Genomic DNA, 18,865 nt, shown 5'->3' with positions numbered 1-18,865 from the left:
TGATGTGTTTCTTGCTATTTGTAATGAAGCTGTTTAATATACGAGTTTCACTTTGTGAAATTAGTGACCCAAGTTAAATTTTTTGTAATATACATTTAAAAGCGGAAACAAGACTCAGAAATCAAGATTAAGAAGGTGGGGAATATAGTTAACCATTTGCTTGGTTTACCACTGGATCGCTACACACACTTTGTCTGCCATCCTTTTTGAGAAAGAAGTCTGGGGAGACTTATGGCATCAAAGCAGAACGGCACATCCTGTTGCTCCACAGCGCAGGCTTGTTTTTAGTACAGTCACAGCTGTGTAGGGCATCACTGCCTTAATGTGTGATTTATGAATGGCCAGAGCAGATCAGAGGTGTCTCATCTTTGCAGGATCAACACACAAATGTGTTGTTAAACATACAGTGAAGTCTTTAATTACCAGTTGGAAAGATTCTGTTTCCGTTGATAAATAAGGTAAAAATGGAGCCAAATATATGTGGCTTTTTTAAAAAAATTACCTACCCGTGTATGTTAGATAGATGACAGAGAGGAAAACCACCCCAGCAGCCAGAGAGACTCCCAGGAAGAACAGCGTCTGGAACTCCTGCTTGGTCAGTCTGTCCTTCAGATACTGCAGGAAGGCGTAGACCTGCAGCAGAACGAACACACCTACAGGGAAACGCAGCAGAACGTTAAAAGCTTGGAGTCATCCCAGTCATTTCTAGATTCTACAGTAAAACAGTCAAAAGCAAATAATGAAAATGGCAGATGAGACATCCCAGCCACTCAATCTGAACACTCTTACAAAGCTAGATGAGGAATAAATGTGCTTTATAGGCTGATGAACAGTGACGTAATCTCAAATTAAATTAGAATCAGCCGTTGATGTGATGCTGAGTCACAACAGGAAAATTGAAAGAACAGACTTGCAATAAACACTTATCAGGAGCTTTAAATACAACATTCCTCGCAACTCTCTGATTGGTCACTTACCAGCCGCTGCCATGTGTTCGCTTGTTCTGATTGGCTGAAAGCCCACGAAGGGGATCTGCATAGACAGGATCAGGCCTAAGATGTAGAAGGTGCTGTAGGCTGCAGAGAGAGAGATGTTTCAGTCGGTCTACAGGCCTCAGCTCAAATGTTTGTCAGTAAGGTTAAACAAATGGCTGGTCAGGACATGCAACCTCGAGAAAACGGGATTTAGATTGGAAAAGTGGGATCTGGATGAACTACAAGACTCCTGGAACATTCTGTTTAGGGCATGGGAAACCCAGTGACAGAAGCTTGACTACAAAACACAGTGTAACGTTTTTGCAAAAACCCACCATCACATCAGCAGAAAACCCTTAAACCGCCAAGCTCAGTGGTCAACGAGTGAAAATTTGTAACCATGGAACCTCATTTGGACAGTAAAACCATCTGTACACAAAACATCCCAGATCCTAATGTAAGGTCCATCTGTCCTACAGCTGGAGAGTGAGCAACAGAAAGTCCAGACCTCAATCTAATCCAGAAATTATTTTACAACCAGAACAGATCATTTTTAGTCGTCATACAGAGAACTGTACAGCTGAAAGTCAGCGCATTTTACATTTACGATGACCATCCCTCACACGGAGCCATTCTCATGTAGGTTCTGCAGGAAAAAGGGCAATATAATAAAAGCTACTGTTTCATAAAATTATGAATGCCACATCGGTCTATAGTTACAACAATCCTGTGACAGAACTAGAAGGGATTAGAGTCAATGAAACTCTTGGACTGTGATGAGTGAGACTGACTCGCCTCATCAAGAGGCAGTGACTGTGTCTCTATTTAGACCAGAAAATACCAAAAGTATAGACCACCAGAAGGGCTGTGATATTAGGTAAAATACGCCTAATTTATTATTGGTTCCAGGGGCAGAATGTGGGTACAGAATCAGCCTTAGCCATGTAAGACTTGGTGCTAACAAAATCTAAATTCTTGCCAAAGTCCACATTTGGCCTAAGTTATGACAGTCAAAAGGTGCAAGGTAAGCTGTACCCACCAAATGATCAGTTTATGCTCCTAATATAAACCCAAAGGACTGATGTATGCAGTGAGCTTGTATCTGCAGCTTACCTATGTAGACTCTTTTACTGAATCGCTGCATCAGCAACAGGACAAACACATGCAGAGGAATAAGGTTGATGATGAACACGTATCCGCCCCACGCCGACACCTGCCACACAACAAAATCATCGTTTCAGATACTCATGATAAATATACATATCATTAAGACGTTAAAAGAAGTGTGTGTGTGTGTGTGTGTGTGTAGGGGGGGGGGTCTGAGAGGCTTAAAACTGGATACAGTGCTGTGAGTATTTTCCCCTGAAATGTTTCAGTTTAAACACATTTTTCTATCAGTAAGAAAGCCTGAGTAACTATGAAAAGCTGTTTTCCGATCATAATTTGATTTATTATGGGAAATCAGTGCTCAGGTTTGCCACTCCAAACCCAAACACTATGCATACAACAGGGTAGGGAAAATTGTTACAGAAGAGACAAACACCTAATTTAGGGTCATGAAACAAAGAAAAATGATCATGAACTTTCACCAATTATAGCAACGACTGGTGTGTGATCCCTCACCATGTAGAAGTAGGACAGGCAGCAGCCGATGGTCCAAAAGACAGATCCAGTTTTGACTGATTTTACCTGCAGGTTTACAAATGAGAGCATTAAAACAAACACACACACACACACACACACACACACACACACACCCACCCTCCATTAGGCCTCGCTACTTTAGGACTTTGTTCTGATGTAGCATGTCCAGCCCTCTGACTGAATTATTCATCATCTTTCTCCCTTTTTAATGGCCGATACAAAGCAAGGCGCCATGTTCTGCACATCGTTACGTCTGCGCTGCTAACAAAGGCTATAGAGGCATGACTAAAAGACTCAGGTTGGAGCTGCTGCAGCTGACTGGAGTGATGGAGGAGGTGAGACTGAATGAAAGTACAGAAAGAGTAAATTAGTAAGGTGACAAGACTAGTGGGGTCAACCTAATAACAGTAAATAGTTTCTAGTTCCAACTCCATGTCAGCCAATATAATTAATAAATATCAGAGCAGAAATGAAAATATGCCAATTCTAGTTTTCCCATCAACATGAAAGACAATGCCAAGTAGAAACGTAATTTGTTTTGTTATAAACTAGAATTTCAAGTCATAGCAAGATATTAAACTAGTTTTCTCACTATATGCCTTCCTGACATTCTGACTAAGAGCAGTCACTTGATAGAAGAACCTAAACAATACACAGCCAGACAGGCAGAGCCGCGTCCCGGCGTACCCAGAGGTAGTAGGTGAACTGGAGGGCGAAGATGGCGATGCCTTCGTTATCAAAGGAGCCGGCCACGGAGCGAGAAATGTAGCCTGGGACGATGGCGATGAAGCAGGCCGCCAGCAGCCCCGCCCCCTGGTTCCACAGCTCTCTCGTCAGGAGAAAGGTGGAGATGGAGGTCAGGCCACTGAAGACTGGCGCCAAGAAAACACAAACGTCCCGGATGTGAACGGTAACGTGCAGCAGGTTCAGCACGTAGTGGATGAGGCCCGCCGTCACCATGAGGCCTGGGTAGACCTGGAGGAAGACAAATTAATCACTTCAGTTAAAAACAGCTCAAACTAAAACAGAAACGCCGCCAGAACTCAGGGAAACAACATTCAAGGCTTGTGTTTTCACACACACAACCCTAAAGCAGGTGTAATTACACCCCTGTGCAATCTATGGAAAGTTAGAGGTTTAACTGTTCAGACATGAAAAGGGTTATAGTAGGGATGGGCGATAGATCGATTTATTCCCCCACGAATAAACTTTGCAACAAACGGTTGATAAGAACAGTGCGAAGGAAATCAAACTTCTCTCAAATGTGTGTGGTGGGGGGCGGGGCTTAAGTCTCAGTGCTATACATGCCATTGTCCAAGGTGGCTCGAGTCCTTTCTTACTAGTTAGGCAAAGGAAGCCTCAGAGATCCGTCTTAAATCCCTTGAGTTTGTCATGTCAATAAGATATATTAATCCAAGTTATAGTTTATAAAAATGGTTCAATTATTAAATAATATTTTATAAAAGATAAAAAATACACAGACTTTTTATTTTCCGTCCAATTTTCTAAGCCCTGCCTAGCGCCTACTTGAGGTCCCCACTTTGAAAAACCCTGCTGCAGGAAAAAAGTCTCACAAATATGGCACGGAATCGCCTTCACTCCTAATGAAGGTAATAAAGAATCGTTCACATGCTGCTAACAGAGACCTGCCATGAAACTCTGCCGCAGGTCTGTCCCCTCCAGACCCAGTTTCATAATGCATGCCAACACAATGGATTATCTACTAACCAAAATGTATTATTAGTCTTTCATCTTCTCAACATAAATACAATATAGTTCTGGTTCTTTTCTTGCCTCTGATGAAGCAGATGTAGTGAAGTGAATTTATCAGCTAATAGCAGAGACCTGAAATACAGGAAGACGGCAGATTTAACTGCCGCCCAGAGATACACAGAAGAGATCCGCTCAGAGCTCTCTTTGCCATCTCCCTGCTTACGGCCATGTAGCTGCTCAGCTGAGTCACACAAGCATTTAGGACGGCATGGACAAGTACTTAGACATTTGAGAAAAAGATGAGAAAAAAAAAGGAGCTGCCCTGTAAAGTGCACTTAAGGCTTACCGTTCCTCCGACTATCCTACCCAGAGGGTACCAGGCTCTTTCATCAAACCAGTTGAGGAACTCATAGAAGCCATTGGTGGTCAGATGGTGAGTTGACCTGTAGTTGAACCTGCAAAATAAAGCAACAAAAAGAGGAGCTTTCATAAGTTTCTCTCTGGTTAGGGTCAGAAATGCACCGATCACTACTGAGCAATTCAGATTTGACACACAAACAAGGAACACTTGGTGCAACAGAGAACAAAAAAAAAAAAAAAAAAAAAAAAAAAATACGCAAGGACAAGGCCAGGTACGTTAAGCCAAACTGGTAAAAGCAGGAAGTGCAAATAAAACCACCCCTTTGTAACCTAAGGAAGGATATGCAACAACATGAACAGCATTATAACATTTTACATCTGGGAATGTCCCCCAATTAGTCACAGGGTAAAAAGGTGAGCAATTGCTCTGTGGTTTAACCAAATGAGTTAACTCCAACTAATCTCACATAAACTGCTGGTAAAAGAACATCTGCATCTCGCCAGGTTTCTAAACACTTGTGTTGCATACCGTGTGACCTTCAGATCCAGACTTAACTGACATTGACAAGGTTTATGGCTTTGGGAACCTTCAGTTTAAGTGGAAGAATAAAGGCTTTATAGCAACACCCTAGATGCTCCACAGACTTCAGTAGTGCAGCTTGAACAGTTTATTTTACCTTCAGCCCACAGCCAGGTCTATATTTACACAGGCCTAGTAGATGGATTCATACAATAGCAGGAATCCATCTAGCTTACAGTTTTCCAGTATAGCCTCTGCTGATAAAGCGAGTCTGCTTCTCCCTCGGGCTTTCCCACAAGAATCAAAGTACTCAACACAACCTGACCCTCCATAAAAACAGATCTATAAAAAGTAAAACAGAGGCATCCTGGTAAGTCAGCTCTCTGATGATGGAGCAGCTTGTCATGACTAGATCTGTTACGATAACACATTATGATAACTCATATTGGCATTTTGAGACCTTTTTCCACTAATATGATAATGGCATAATAACAGAAGTATATCCTCTCGACCTACTGGCTCAGACAATTAAGCAGGTGGCGTCATATGGGCTGAATGCAAGAATCCCACCCTGCAGCGGTCATGTTTGGCTTTGACACCAATTTCATTTCTTTTCAAACTAACGTTTCTCTGGTTAGTGAAGTTCCCGTCCAGCATAAAGTCTTCCTATCAGCTAACCTAACGTGCTAGCTTTTATTAACCACCGTGAGGAGCTGTTATTGGCTCCTGGCGCTTCATCACGCACCTCTCACGAGCCACCAGACCACTACGGTCAGGATTACCCCATCTAATTGATTTATTGATCATTGCGACATGCCTCAGTCACTGGCAAAAGTAGAGGAAAGCACACAAACAAACCACAAACTGTCCCATCCGTCTCTGGTCCTCATGGTCCTGACTCAAAGCCTTTCATTGAAGACTGAGAAACAGCAGGTTCTTTTCAGCCAGGGTGCACTCAAACGTCAACTTGACCCTGGATGGACTCTTAAAATGTTTTCCAGCCTGGTTGGCAGATTAGGTCTCAAATGTAAGGTGCCTGCTAAATAATTAAAATCTAAAAACAAGAAAGTAGCAACCTGAGCTTTGCTTGTATATTTATGATGTAAAAACGACTACACATGGAGCAACAGTGAGGAGATCTGGAGTTGTGCCCAGGGTCTAGGTGGGCCGGGAACCAGCAACTCTACTACTAAGCTTACACCACGGAGCGCCCAGGACTAGTCCTTCTAGCTTTTACCAAACTGTCTACAAGTGAGAAAAATCTTAGATGCAGAGAAAAGGTTGGTTCCTTGGAATCAAAAGTGATCAATAATACTAACAGTGTTGTCGAGGAAGGTAAGAGAAAGCAGTGTGGGGGGGTCATTCTCCACAGTCACTAAATTAAAAGGCAAGAAAAATAATACTGTACACTTACTAAGATTAAAGAAATGTGCAACTGTGTATGAATTTATGTATAAAATGTGTATACATGAAAAAAAACTATGTACAAGAATAAAAAAACAACAGGTATGTGAACTGTTGCTGCGTTTGTTGGGAGCAGTGATGGTTATAAAGTCTAACAGCTGCTGGGAGGAAGAATCTGTGATAACGCTCCTTTGTGCATCTAGGATGCAGCAGTCTGACACTGAAGGAGCTCCGCAACAGCTCCTGAGCCTTCTGTCTCCCACCACCTGCCCTGGGTCAGGGGCTTCCTACGACAGAGCTGGCTTTCCTGATGAGCTTATCTATCCTCTTCCTCTCACAACATAGATCACCCTGGAAACACCAGCAGCAGCCTGGTGATTTTTACAGCCAGTCTAAAAGAATCTCCAAGGTGCAAAGAAAATGTCAACTATAATCATTTTTATTCTCGTTAAAAAAAAAAAAAAAAAAAAAAAAAACATACTTTAGAACTTATGCAAAGTCAATAGAAATGCATAACTGTAATAGACTTTAAGGGATTTTTCTGGCACAGACTTCCTGTTTTCTCTTTTCAAACAAGAGAGAACAGCTCCAATCAGGATTAGCTACCGTTTCAGAGTCATTGCTTGAATATTTCACAGCATTTACTATAAAAACAGAGTTATAAACCCTTTTCTTATTAGAGAACTTTTGTAACATTCACTGTTTCTTAGAATAAAATCATGCATAGCAGGGAATGCAAATGTGAGAAAAGCTCGTAACAGAAGGAGAACTTCTTGGATTTGGCATGCAAATGAGCAAAGGTTAGGCATAACGGGGTGTAACTCTGACCACTAGATGGCAGCAAAGTGTTCCGTTTATGACCTTGAGTATGTTTGGAATGATCATACTTACCCCAACTTGGCTGTGTGGTGGGGTTGAGGAGAATTTGCAAGTAAATTGATCATGAGGTTAATCTATCCGGTTTTTACAGTCAGTCAAGTTGCAATAAACTACAAACCATCTTAAAATCTAAGAATATATTGAAATTTGTTGATTTATTAACGTTTGCTTTTGTACATTTTTCCAATGGGCTGCAGGGCTGACATTGTTCCATTCTGCCTTTGTTCCAGATAGGATTACAAATTAAAACTCAGGCAGGTGGTGGTGGAGCACCAAAGCTGATAGAACCCTCAGAATGTAGTAACCCTTCATCTTCCCCACTCTATAGGCAATTAAACACAAAATCTACAGAAGAGTGTGATGATTAATAAACAGGCCATCAGTAGACCCATCTATGTTTGTGCAAAACCAGTCAAACACGTAAACCATATGAAAGGATGTTCTGATTTAAAGCTGCTGTAAAGGCTACCATGAAGGGACATGGTAGGTACATGTTCCGTATTTACGGAACATAAGAACCTTGAGAGAACCAGTCAGTCAAGTCAGCTTATTTCACTGAGAGGAGAAACTCGGTTACCCTTTAAGCAGCCTAAAAGGTTTTCAGATAAACTTCCAACTACTTTAAAGCAATACTTCCCCAAAGTAAATGCCTTAGATTTAAGGTGCTTTTGGATCAAATCAGCACTGGATACCGTTTGGGCAAAAGGAACTGAGGAGCTCCCTCTGTGACAAAGAACAGCTTACTGTTCTCCAAGTTCCTTTTCAACAAAGATTCTTAATAGTCCCTTTATATACAAGTCCATATGAGTTTGTATATAAAGCCACTCACCAAGCACCAATTTAATTTCTAAGTTATGTCAAAAGTGACAGCATTTGATATAAATACAAATGATCTATGTGAATCCCAGAGTAAAAGGGGCAGAGTCAGGGTTGTTGGATTCCTGTATTGTCTGGTCTTCCCAGCAGCTGCATTTTTTACGTAAAAAAAAGAGCAGCCACAAAGTCTCATATCTAAAAGCAGGGCAGCGTTTGTATAGGACCTCTCAGAGCACATACCTACTCTTGTTTTCCACAACAGAGAGAACCGGGCACAGAGCTGATGGTGTCCAGACTCTGCACAGTGTTTCCTTCTCTCTAAATAATTACTGATGAGCAGCAGAATACCTCTGCAGGCTTTTCTCTCTCTGATGAGGCAGCATAGAAGAACGGCATCCTACTTTTACCACAGCTCAGCTGAGCGAGCTGTGTCAGTAGACCAGCCCCGATGCTGTAAGGAGATTCTATTTAAACTATCAGAGAACAGGCGGTGCAAACCTAAGGCACCAGCTGAACCAAACTGAATAATGGAAACTGTAAGACGAGGGACAGTTGCTAGGCAACAGTAAGAAGAAGCTGTGAAACTTTACGAGCACTGTGTGAGAACATGCACAATATTGAGCAGTCAATTGTTATGCTGCCAAACATAAGCACATGACAAACGGACACACGGGGACCGATGTTCTGAACAGGCGGTCAGAGTTTAGCTCTCACTGTTAACGCTCTGAGCCACCAATGGAGGGGGTCACAAAGCCAAGAGACGGAAGAAAGGTGTGTTTAAGAACCTTTTCCTGAATCAGGGTAGTTTTCTGGGACAGCTTTTCAGTCCTCTACGTTTGTACTACAAGACAAAGTTCAAATCAGACAGAAGCAGGTTGAAATCTACCCTAAAATCAGTCCTGGGAAGGGCTCCAGAGTAAGAGGCAGGGCTCCAGGGTAGGGGGCGGAGCTCTAGAGTAGAAGGCGGAGCTCCATGGTGGGAAGTGACGCTCAGTGATGGGAGTGTTGCTTTCTGTTAACTTTAAATATCACCACAGGAGCTCTGTAATTGTGCTTGCAAACATCTAAACCTAGCCACCCATGTTGAATTTCAGCGTTTTGCAGAGCTTGTGTTTGAATAACTTGATAAAGCCGCTAGCGACCCATAGAGGAGAACACCATCACTAGGGATGCATGATATATCGACATCAACATCGGTATTGGCCAATGTCAGCCATTTTTAACATATCAGTATCACTCTGATAAGTAAAGATCTATAGATTAATAATCACTGTTCAGATCAGTTTTAGAGCAGCTGATTTAAAACCCAATTGGAGCACTAGTTTTTCCTTTCTCCCCTAGTCAGGACCTGTGCAGTTCATTTAAAATCCATTCTACCCAGACATGTCCACATAGTTTGGAATGGCAGACCATGGCTTCGTAAACCATAACTGCAATAGTGTTTTTCCCTGATTTTACAGTAGTCAATGACTTTCTGGACTGTGGAGGATAGAGAACTATGTCTCCAGATCAGAGAGTCACTCCTAAAGCTACGTTTATACTCACTGCATTAAACAGGGTGCAGGCGGCTGAAATTACACAATCATATGTGCACAAAACACCTGAATATGTGGGAGCATTTAGGCAGTCTGTGCCCGGAGTATGTACAAGCAATAATAAACCTAGTTAGTTTATTCAATATAAAATTAGGTTTATTTTGGCCTTATGTTAGAAACAGGGCAGTGCAGTCCAACTACTCTGTCCTCCTGACAGAGACAGATAGCTCCCTCTCTCTCTCTCAGGAGAAAGCTGTGTACGTGAAGGGGCGGAGTGATATTACACACTTGGGAAGAATATTTATCACGCGGCACGCCTTATAATCCTAAAAAAATTCTCACTTGCTCTCTTTTTAAATCTGTTTTAGGAGAACTCAGGTGTGATCAACCACAGTTACGTTTTAGCAAAGCGGGGCAATCACTTTTCTAACACATGGCCATGTAGGCTTGGATTTTTTTTCCCCACTTAATACTAAAAACCTTCATTTAAAAACTGCATTTTGTGCGTGCTCTGCGTAATGACGTAACCGGTGTTGCATGCATAGAATTGAAGTGACTAGATCGCTGTAAATGTATTGCTGTGTATGATATTGATAAAAAAAATAAAAAGTGATTGGATCAGAATGCTGGATCGGCGTCATTCATCAGATATCCGTTCCAGCTAATTCAATGTCCGAGCCGATATACGATCAGTGTGTCGGATTGGTGCATCTCTAGCTTCCAGTCTATCATGTGCTGACAGATGTTACAGGAAAGTTTTTCCTCTGATTAATCAACATTATTGGCATCGTTTTGTCCTAAATTCTGCACTAAGCTTAGAGTTTTTAACTTTTTTGGAGGACTTCTGTGTATTAGTCTAAGGTTAGACGATATGGACCAAAAATAATAATCCTATATTTTTAGGCTGAACGCCAATATACGATATTTATCACAATATGTTTTTCTTTTCATAAAGTAATTATAAAAAGGCATCTCTGAATCAAAGCTTTGTCCCAAACGTCTCACAGGCACATTTTCTTAAAATATGAGAAACAGCTGAAAAATGATCTACTGGAATACATAAAAGTATAATTACACAACAGAGACCATCTTGATGTAAACAATATAGTCTCATTTTATCTCCTAAAAAAATCTCAATATTTTAAAAATCTCAATATATTGCCATACCCTATTTCAGTGAGCCTTTTTGACAAGGCTAACCATTTAAATTTCTGTGAGGAGAGGAGAGCCAAGCCAACCGGGTAACTTTTTTTCCAACCAGGTACGGCAGAAATATTTCAGGAACTACTACATTTTCCTCCTTCCCAATATGTGAAAATTCTTGTAATTTATTCCATTTTGTTAGTTAAACTCCTCCATTCTATCCTCGTTTTCTGCACCGCGGTTCCTGTCTTTTATTGGCTTCTCTGGAAAGACTGACTGACATGCACAAATCTAATTTGCTTTGGGTCCATGAGGAGACTGCTGAAGGAAGATGAACAATGTGACTTCATTTAGCTCTCACTGGTCACAAGTCATACTGAAATTCTATTTTACACTTACTGAGGAACCATGGCTAAATAACAATTCAAAAGCAAGCGACAGAAGCATCAAGCCATAATTCTCAACTCCAGCAGCAGACGGACTGCGGTAGAGTGTGCACATTGATAATCAGCTTGATAAACTAAGTTCTGACTCATCTAACTGCTAATCATAGCAACAGAAAAACACATGGCAAAAGCACCAAACACATGCAATCCAACCACAATCATGGCCCACTGGAATAATAGATGCCTTTATAGTATGTATATTCAGAAAGCCACAGTGATCCAGTTTCACTGTTCCCTCACATAGCTTAAAATCAAGTGCCCCCCTTCTCAATATTGTGTAATAAATGTATGAAATAGGATTAAATAGGCTGAGTAAAGCTTATTGTTAATCTAGAGCTGAGCATATCCAGGTAAAACAACAAGTTACTGCGACACATTCAGATGTTCACAATAAAGGAAAGCCTGATTGATGAGACGGCGAATGAGTGAACAGCTCCATTAAGATGCAGAAGCACTAGGAAAACTATTGACTTTTTGAATAAGGAAAATGTTAACATTTGACCCAACAGCATCAAATTGAACATTTCATAAGTATAGTCCTGCAACTGAACATGTAGTTTTGCAAACGATGACCAGTCAGTCACCATTTCTGTCTTCAGTTGAAGACTGGATGGTCTCCTTGGTACTACACTCCTATGTAATGCAGCCCAACACCATTAAGTGCTTTATAGACCAAAAGCTGAATTTTTGAGCTAAGTCTTTGTCTCCTCCAGTTGACCTAAGCACCTGTACTGCAGGGACATCAAGCTCCACGCCGCACTAAGAAGAACTGATCAAACCAACAGGGATGTTTACGACACTAAGCTATTGCTGGTAGTAACAGGAAACTAGAACAGGTCATTTCTTGCCTCCCCCACAACAAACTACCATAGTTTTAATAATTTTGCAGCCAACTTTTTCCAGATATGCTGGTGGTGTCCGCTGTACATTTCATACTAGCTAAGGATCCATTAGCAACCTCCAACTGGATTTTTTTGTAATTCATGCTTGCCAAGCAGTCTGTCAAAGATGATAGTTCTGAGACCAATAACACCTGAGCAGAAGCTGAGTCAGAGTTGCTTTAGCTGGATCAGGAGTTATAAGCTGCCGCATTTATCAATCAACTGGTTCAAACAGGAAGCAGAACCAAAAATAACTGTCCCAACCTCAAGCTTTACATTCATGTACAGACCATTTCATTATCCATGTTATTATTCCAGCAATGCGTTTGTTCTACCACCAACCAGCAGGCCTAGCATCGTGATCTAGTGAGGGCTGATCTAACACTAAATACTCTTATTTGTGTATTCAGCAAGCCTTTCTCCATAGAGCTGGAGCTCTGACTAAAATATGAGATGTGGATCAGATAGACCCTCCGAGGGAGGTTCAACTTACCAGCAAGCAACTTTAGTACCAGACAGAAATAAGCGCTAATGAAGCTGTTTTTTCCCTCTCTGCTCTGATGCTACTGCTGCTCAGTGGATGTTTAACACAGCCAAAACTCAAAGCACAACTCACCATCTACTGGCTATCTGCCTGATGCCAGTGCCAACCGTGTACACTGTCAGATCTGCAGCGGCTTGATCAGGAGCTTCAGAGGGAAAGGGACCATTAACTAGCCAGATCAAAGGAACGCCTTGGGGAGAGGGGGAGAAGGACAGATGGGGGGTTGCAGGGGACTGATACAACCCTTTGCTTTCCTGCAATGTTCTTGTAAAGATAAGCAACAAAATGACAGCAACCTTGTAGCGAGGTCGCATTGAGGCACACAAAGCAACTGTCGTCAACAAGAGCAAGTCAAGTTACTACTCCCTCTTAAAAGAAAAAACAACCCACAGTATGATACATCTGAGCTTTAATTAAAGGGGACCTGTTATCCCATGATAACCCCATTTCCGGCGCTGCAGAAAAGGACCAATGTTTTGTTGTTGGCTGCCAATAAACAGCATTCTTCCAGTCAGAGCGCAACGAAATGCAAAGCTTTATTTTATTTTTGATGGCAATGGCCCAGCCACAACGCAAGTCACTTCATGAATGACTGTTTTATATACTACCAAAAGTGTACAGCGCAGAGGACTCCTCCCCCCCCCCGGGTGGCGAGGCAGACACGGGGGGAACCAGAACCCCAAAGCAAAGGTGCCCAAGAGGGAGCAACAATTTGTCTGTTTAACAAACTGAGACATGACTGTGGTTCAGTCAGACTGGGAGAGAGAGAGAAAGGCTTTGAGAAGATAACAAGAAAGTGGAACTTGGTGCAAGGTTGCCCTTTTATTCTGTTGATCTTCCAACCTCTGTCACTGAACATGCAGTATTTAGAAATGTAACTTACTGAAGGGAACACACACAAACAGCTGCTTTAGTGGCGTTAGCTAACTGCTAATGAAAGATGGCAAAAAAAGTTCTCAATATCAGCTTCGTAGTTGATATTGAGAACTGTTTTATGTTTTAAATGTTTTAAATCAAACATTTCATGTTTGATTTAAAACATTTGTAAAACCCTTTTCACCACATTGCTCCTAATATAAATAGTTAACCGGTGACAGGAGAAAGGCTTGTTAAAATTACAACAGTCTGAATGTAATTTTTCTACGTTGTTGTGAGAAATCACAAAAAAGCCAAACGATAAAATGTTTCACAAATCCTAGCTAGTGGAAATCGTTACTAATTGCTGCATCCCTTATTAAACATCAACCCAGTGAGATGTTTGGCAAAGATTGCTGAAATATTCCATTAACTTTGTCATGAACACAGATAAAAACACAGTCAGAGACACCCCCCCCCCCCCTCTCTTCCCCAGCTAACCAAATATCTAGTTTACATGCAGCCACCTGTCAAACAGTGGAGAAGCCTGAAAGAACAATGAAGCACTGTGGGAATAAATTTCACTCCGTCATGCTACGTTAGGCTCTCTGAGAGCAACAGCACAGGAACGAAAGGATTGTCAGCCAGGGGGGGCTTTCAGGTCCCCTCTCTGTAATTCAGCAGACAGACCCGAGGCTGGCCGTTAAAGCCACACCACCAGACGGAGTGATCGTTAAATGCTTCGCAGTGATGCAATGCAGACTCCAACAAGGCAACGGTGCCCTTAAAGTGCAAATAAAAGCTCTGGGCAGTCTGTGAATAGAATAGAATAGTTGCTGGTGGACTCTAAAATTAAATAGAAAATATAGTCATAAATGCAGCAATCCTGCTTTATGCATTGGGCTTATCAATCAGAAACAGAAGGAGGTAAAAAAAAAATTTAAAGATTTGTTTGACTCTCTGTGTATCTTAGTGAAAACACTGGTAAGCTCAGTGTAACTGCTCTGTGATGACATGAAGGAGCCCCATTCATGCATCAAGGTGACCCCACACCAAATCAGTTAGTTTACATGCATCCACTTGCTTTTTCCCCTAGTCTTTTTCTCCTTTATTAACACGTTAGAGCATCCCTGGAGTGGTGTTAACCTGCGTTGTACACAGCTGCGGTAAATACGCGAGAACACAGCATGGATTTCGGTATAAAACACACAGAGGCCTGGTCGACGCATCCCGACACTGCGATTCCCTGACGAGCTGCCGCCTCGCCCCACTTCTTTTGCCAAAACGGACCTCCAGCCAGACGGATTCACAATTGTCCCAGAGCAACAGGGAAGCCCCGCTATGGACACGCCGACATTACAGCCTATGCCACCGCCATCATCAGAGGGAAGCAGTAAGACAATAATCCCGCTGTCAGGCAGAGAGGAGTTGCTGAAGTAAGCTAAATGTAATGAGACTTCAGGCTGCACCACTCTACGGCCAAACACAGCAACTATTTAAGGTGACCCAAAGCGGACTATGCCAGTTACTCGCTGCTGAACACGCAGCATCGCATGGAAAAGGGATCTGCAACCGTTACCACAAAAAAAAAGTCATGGTTTCTTTAGCTTACCAAACCAACTTTAATTACTGTAAACAACCATAGTAGCAAACGTGCTGTACGGCTACAGTCAACAGAACACCACAGCAGTCAGAGCACAATAAAAGCCTGAACAAAAAACTAAAACACCACAACTAAACAATCTTAATTTAAACTAAAAATCAACATCTCTGATGGAGCCAAAAGCCAAGGAGTATAGGTGGCTTTTAAGAAGCGGCCTGTCTGATGCCCAAAGGCAGGTTAGGAGCAGCAGCAGAGACGACCGGCTGGATCCTGGCGTTTGGTTATCGGGACGCTGAGGAGCATCCGGTCTGCTGACCTGACAGCGTGGGAGCAGGTACGACCGCGCAGCAGCTCACTGAGGGAGGGCGGCGCAAGACCGCGTAATGCTTTAAAACAAATAAAATCGGATCTAAAATGAATCCTAAAATGTACAGGCAACAAATGCAGCGAGGCTAAAACAGGAAATGGGCTCATGCTTTTTTCTGCCAGTTAAAAACACGTGCGGCAGCATTTTGGACACTCTGGGGGTGAGCAATAGAAGCACCGACCCCCATATAAAGTCCATTACAGTAATCTAACAGAGTGGTGATGAAAGAGTGGATTACCGTCTCATAGTTCTCTCTAGAAAGAATCAGCTTGACTTTAGCCAGCGGCCATGAATGAAAAACGCTTGTTTTCACCGCTGCTCTTATATGATAAACAAATTCAAGACCACTGTTTACTTTGACCCCCAGATCTGTGATTACTGGTTTGATATATTGACCCAAGGACTGTAGCTCCACAGACGGGGTATCAGTGGAGCTGCTAAAAAACAAACTTCTCCTTCCAAGTCCAAACAATGTAACGCCATCCAGGCCTTTAATTCCTCAAGACATTTAAGCAGTGGTCCAGTGGAAAATTAGTCACTTTTCTTAATAGCCACAGAAACCTGACAATCATCAGCATAAAAGTGAAAACAAAGTCCATGTCTTCTAAAAATGGAGCCAAGTGGAAGCAAATAAAGACAAAAATGAGAGATCCTAAGGGTTAACCCCTTGTAACACAAAAGCAAGAAGAAGACTTCAGTAGCCACCCTCAACGACCACTTTACTACTTTCATTTGTTCACAATTGCTGGTAAAACACAAAATGAAACAGCCAACGGCATGGTGTGGATGGCAGGGAGAGTGGTCCCTGTCTTTCTGAAACTGCTGATCTAATGGGAATCATAGAGAAGGGTCTTGGACGGAGGAAATTTCAGTGAGCAGCAATTGTGGTGGTGAATAAGAGGAGTTGATGTCAGAAAGCAGAGGTGAAAGCAGACTTGTTAGAGGTGACAGAAAGGCAACAGTAGCTCAAAGAACCGCTCGTTAGATCCGACGTGTGAGGAATGCCATCTCTGAGGGAACACCATGCCAAGCCCTGAAGCACAGGAGCTGCAGCAGCAGAAGACCTCACTGACTGCCCCCCCATGTGGGCTATGAACAGGAAGCTGAGGCGGCAGGCTAACCATAACTGGACAACGTGAGATTAGAAAAACATCCTGTCTGATGAGTCAATATTTCAGCAACACTTAGCTGGTAAGGTCAGAATTTGGAGTAAACAGAAAAGCAGCCTTTATTTGCCTCTCACCAGCCTAAGCATTGTTTATTTATTTTAAATACGAGACAACTAACGCTAGCTGTTATTAGCTTGGCGGACACAGACAGCCCAATGCCAAAGTGAAAACAATACAAAACCACATCCAGAAAGGAACGGAGGGCTGATCTGGATCGCTCCTGTCCCAGAGGATGACTCTGAAGCTCGTTTGCAAGTATTGTAAGACAGAAATATGAGTGCAAGTTCAGGATATATAAAAAAAAAAAAAACATGGTGCCACAAAACCACACAGGTCAACACTCCTCAGTTTAAGAGAAGGGTGTTGATGTGCTGCAGCTGAGCAACCTAAAACTGTTACATGACTGTGTGTGAAAGAGAGATGTTGCATTGATCCACTAAGATGGGTTTGCGGGTCATGTTGGCTTTGGATCACTTTCTAGGGGGTTACTGTGACATGATTGGGAAAGTGGTCTTGGTGTAGTTGTTACTAGGTTGCATACTTTGCAGGGAGTCAGTCTGTGTAACCTTTTATTATTATTATTATTATTATTATTATTATTATTATTATTATTAATATTAATATTATGCATACAATAGTTCTCCACGTATAACACGAGTTTCTAGAGAGGGTGAGACTTTTATGTTGCGTTTGAGCAGGAAACTGTCAGTCACATCTGGCAACCCTGGTCAAACCTGGCAACCCTGCTACAAGAACAGTGTGCAGCGTGAGGCACTACCTGTCTGCTGCAAGGCAGATGAGGCCAGTAAGGTGTTCCGGATACACCGAGAGGCTGCAATCAGTGCTGCTGCTCCAGAGCACGTCGGTGGACAAGCAAAGGAGCGATCTGTTCCAGGCGCTGGTGGCGCAGCTGTTTGTTTCCGGGTTCAAGCTGTCATCACCCCCCCTCATTCCCTACGCTGCTGCTCCAGAGCTTCTTTTCTCATTAAGAACAATGCGTTCGGGACCACCGCGTTAAATAGAGAACACCAAGAAAACATGCGTTTCAACTAAGACAAAAAAAATAAATAAAAAATAAAACGTGCTATTAAAAATGTCTGCTCCCACTCCTATCCTTCGCGATAGCAGTCGGGTAGAAGCCAACTTACCAGGGGTCGAACTCGTGGATGATGCTCTCGAAGCGGATGACGGCGAAGAGCCTGGAGCTGAAGCCGGCCAGACAGGCCAGGAACAGGATTGTGAAAGACAGCAGGGACTGCCACCCGGCCGGCTGCGACAGGCCGCCGGACAACCCTGCTCCCGCACCGGCCACGCCGTCTCTCTCCGCCGCCGTCGCCGCGGTGCTGCTGCGGCCATTCCCAGAGCACGGCGCCCCGGAGGTCAGCGGGGACTTGTGTTTGCTGTCGGAAACCTGGTGATGCTCCGCCATTGCTCTGCGTCAGTCCCGCGGTGGCAGCCGTGCAGTTCGAGCTATCTGATAACACAGGAAAAGCCCCCCTCTCGTCTGCCTATTCTGTGCCACGCTTCACTTCCGAGCCGCTCGCGAGCGCCTTCCCTGCACAGCCCGGGCCCCCCCGAAGAAACGCCTGGGGTCCCCAACAGTCGGAGCTCCCTGCCGGCCGACGGTAGGAGCAGTTAAACAATCCCTGGGAAGCACATAGCAGCGCAGTTCGGCTGCGCCCTGGAAGTGTCACACGCGGCTGGCTGGAGGAGTTCCTCCTTCCTTCCTTGGAGCTGAATGAAAGGGGCGGGAGCTGCTGAGGAGGAGGAAGAGCCGCCAGCCTCTCACAGCCAGACAGGTGCAGCGTGGCGGGACACGGCTTCCGCAGGAAGCCCAATCCGATGACAGGGCGCGTGACAGACAGGCGCGGGGACTAATGGGCGATCCCAGGCCTGGCTAGCATGACGTCAAAAAGCGAGGGGGCGGGGGAGCAGGCCGGGGTCGTCTGCATTACAGGTGACCCAGTGTCATGTGCGCGCTGGTGGGTCTGGATTCAGGGGAGGTCTCCTGT

At 43.4% G+C, this 18,865-nt stretch overlaps 1 protein-coding gene across 1 annotated transcript in view; it reads right to left on the bottom strand.

The window, feature by feature from the left end:
* Positions 1 to 18,605, bottom strand: part of LOC105918846 (dolichyl-diphosphooligosaccharide--protein glycosyltransferase subunit STT3B) — a 31,746-nt gene extending 13,141 nt beyond the window's left edge. The window contains exons 1-7 of the mRNA XM_036129012.1: positions 18,002 to 18,605; positions 4,678 to 4,786; positions 3,306 to 3,593; positions 2,598 to 2,663; positions 2,088 to 2,187; positions 978 to 1,076; positions 507 to 653 (exon numbers count right to left, since the gene is read on the bottom strand). Coding sequence (XP_035984905.1) covers positions 507 to 653; positions 978 to 1,076; positions 2,088 to 2,187; positions 2,598 to 2,663; positions 3,306 to 3,593; positions 4,678 to 4,786; positions 18,002 to 18,282 — 1,090 coding nt within the window. The 5' untranslated portion in view covers positions 18,283 to 18,605. The remainder of the gene's footprint in view (positions 1 to 506; positions 654 to 977; positions 1,077 to 2,087; positions 2,188 to 2,597; positions 2,664 to 3,305; positions 3,594 to 4,677; positions 4,787 to 18,001) is intronic.
* Positions 18,606 to 18,865: the final 260 nt, after the last annotated feature.

This window comes from Fundulus heteroclitus, chromosome 3, assembly GCF_011125445.2.
Source record: "Fundulus heteroclitus isolate FHET01 chromosome 3, MU-UCD_Fhet_4.1, whole genome shotgun sequence".
Lineage (NCBI taxonomy): Eukaryota > Metazoa > Chordata > Actinopteri > Cyprinodontiformes > Fundulidae > Fundulus > Fundulus heteroclitus.
The sequence above is the reverse complement of the archived record's forward strand: the minus strand, read 5'-3'. Positions and strand labels throughout refer to the sequence as shown.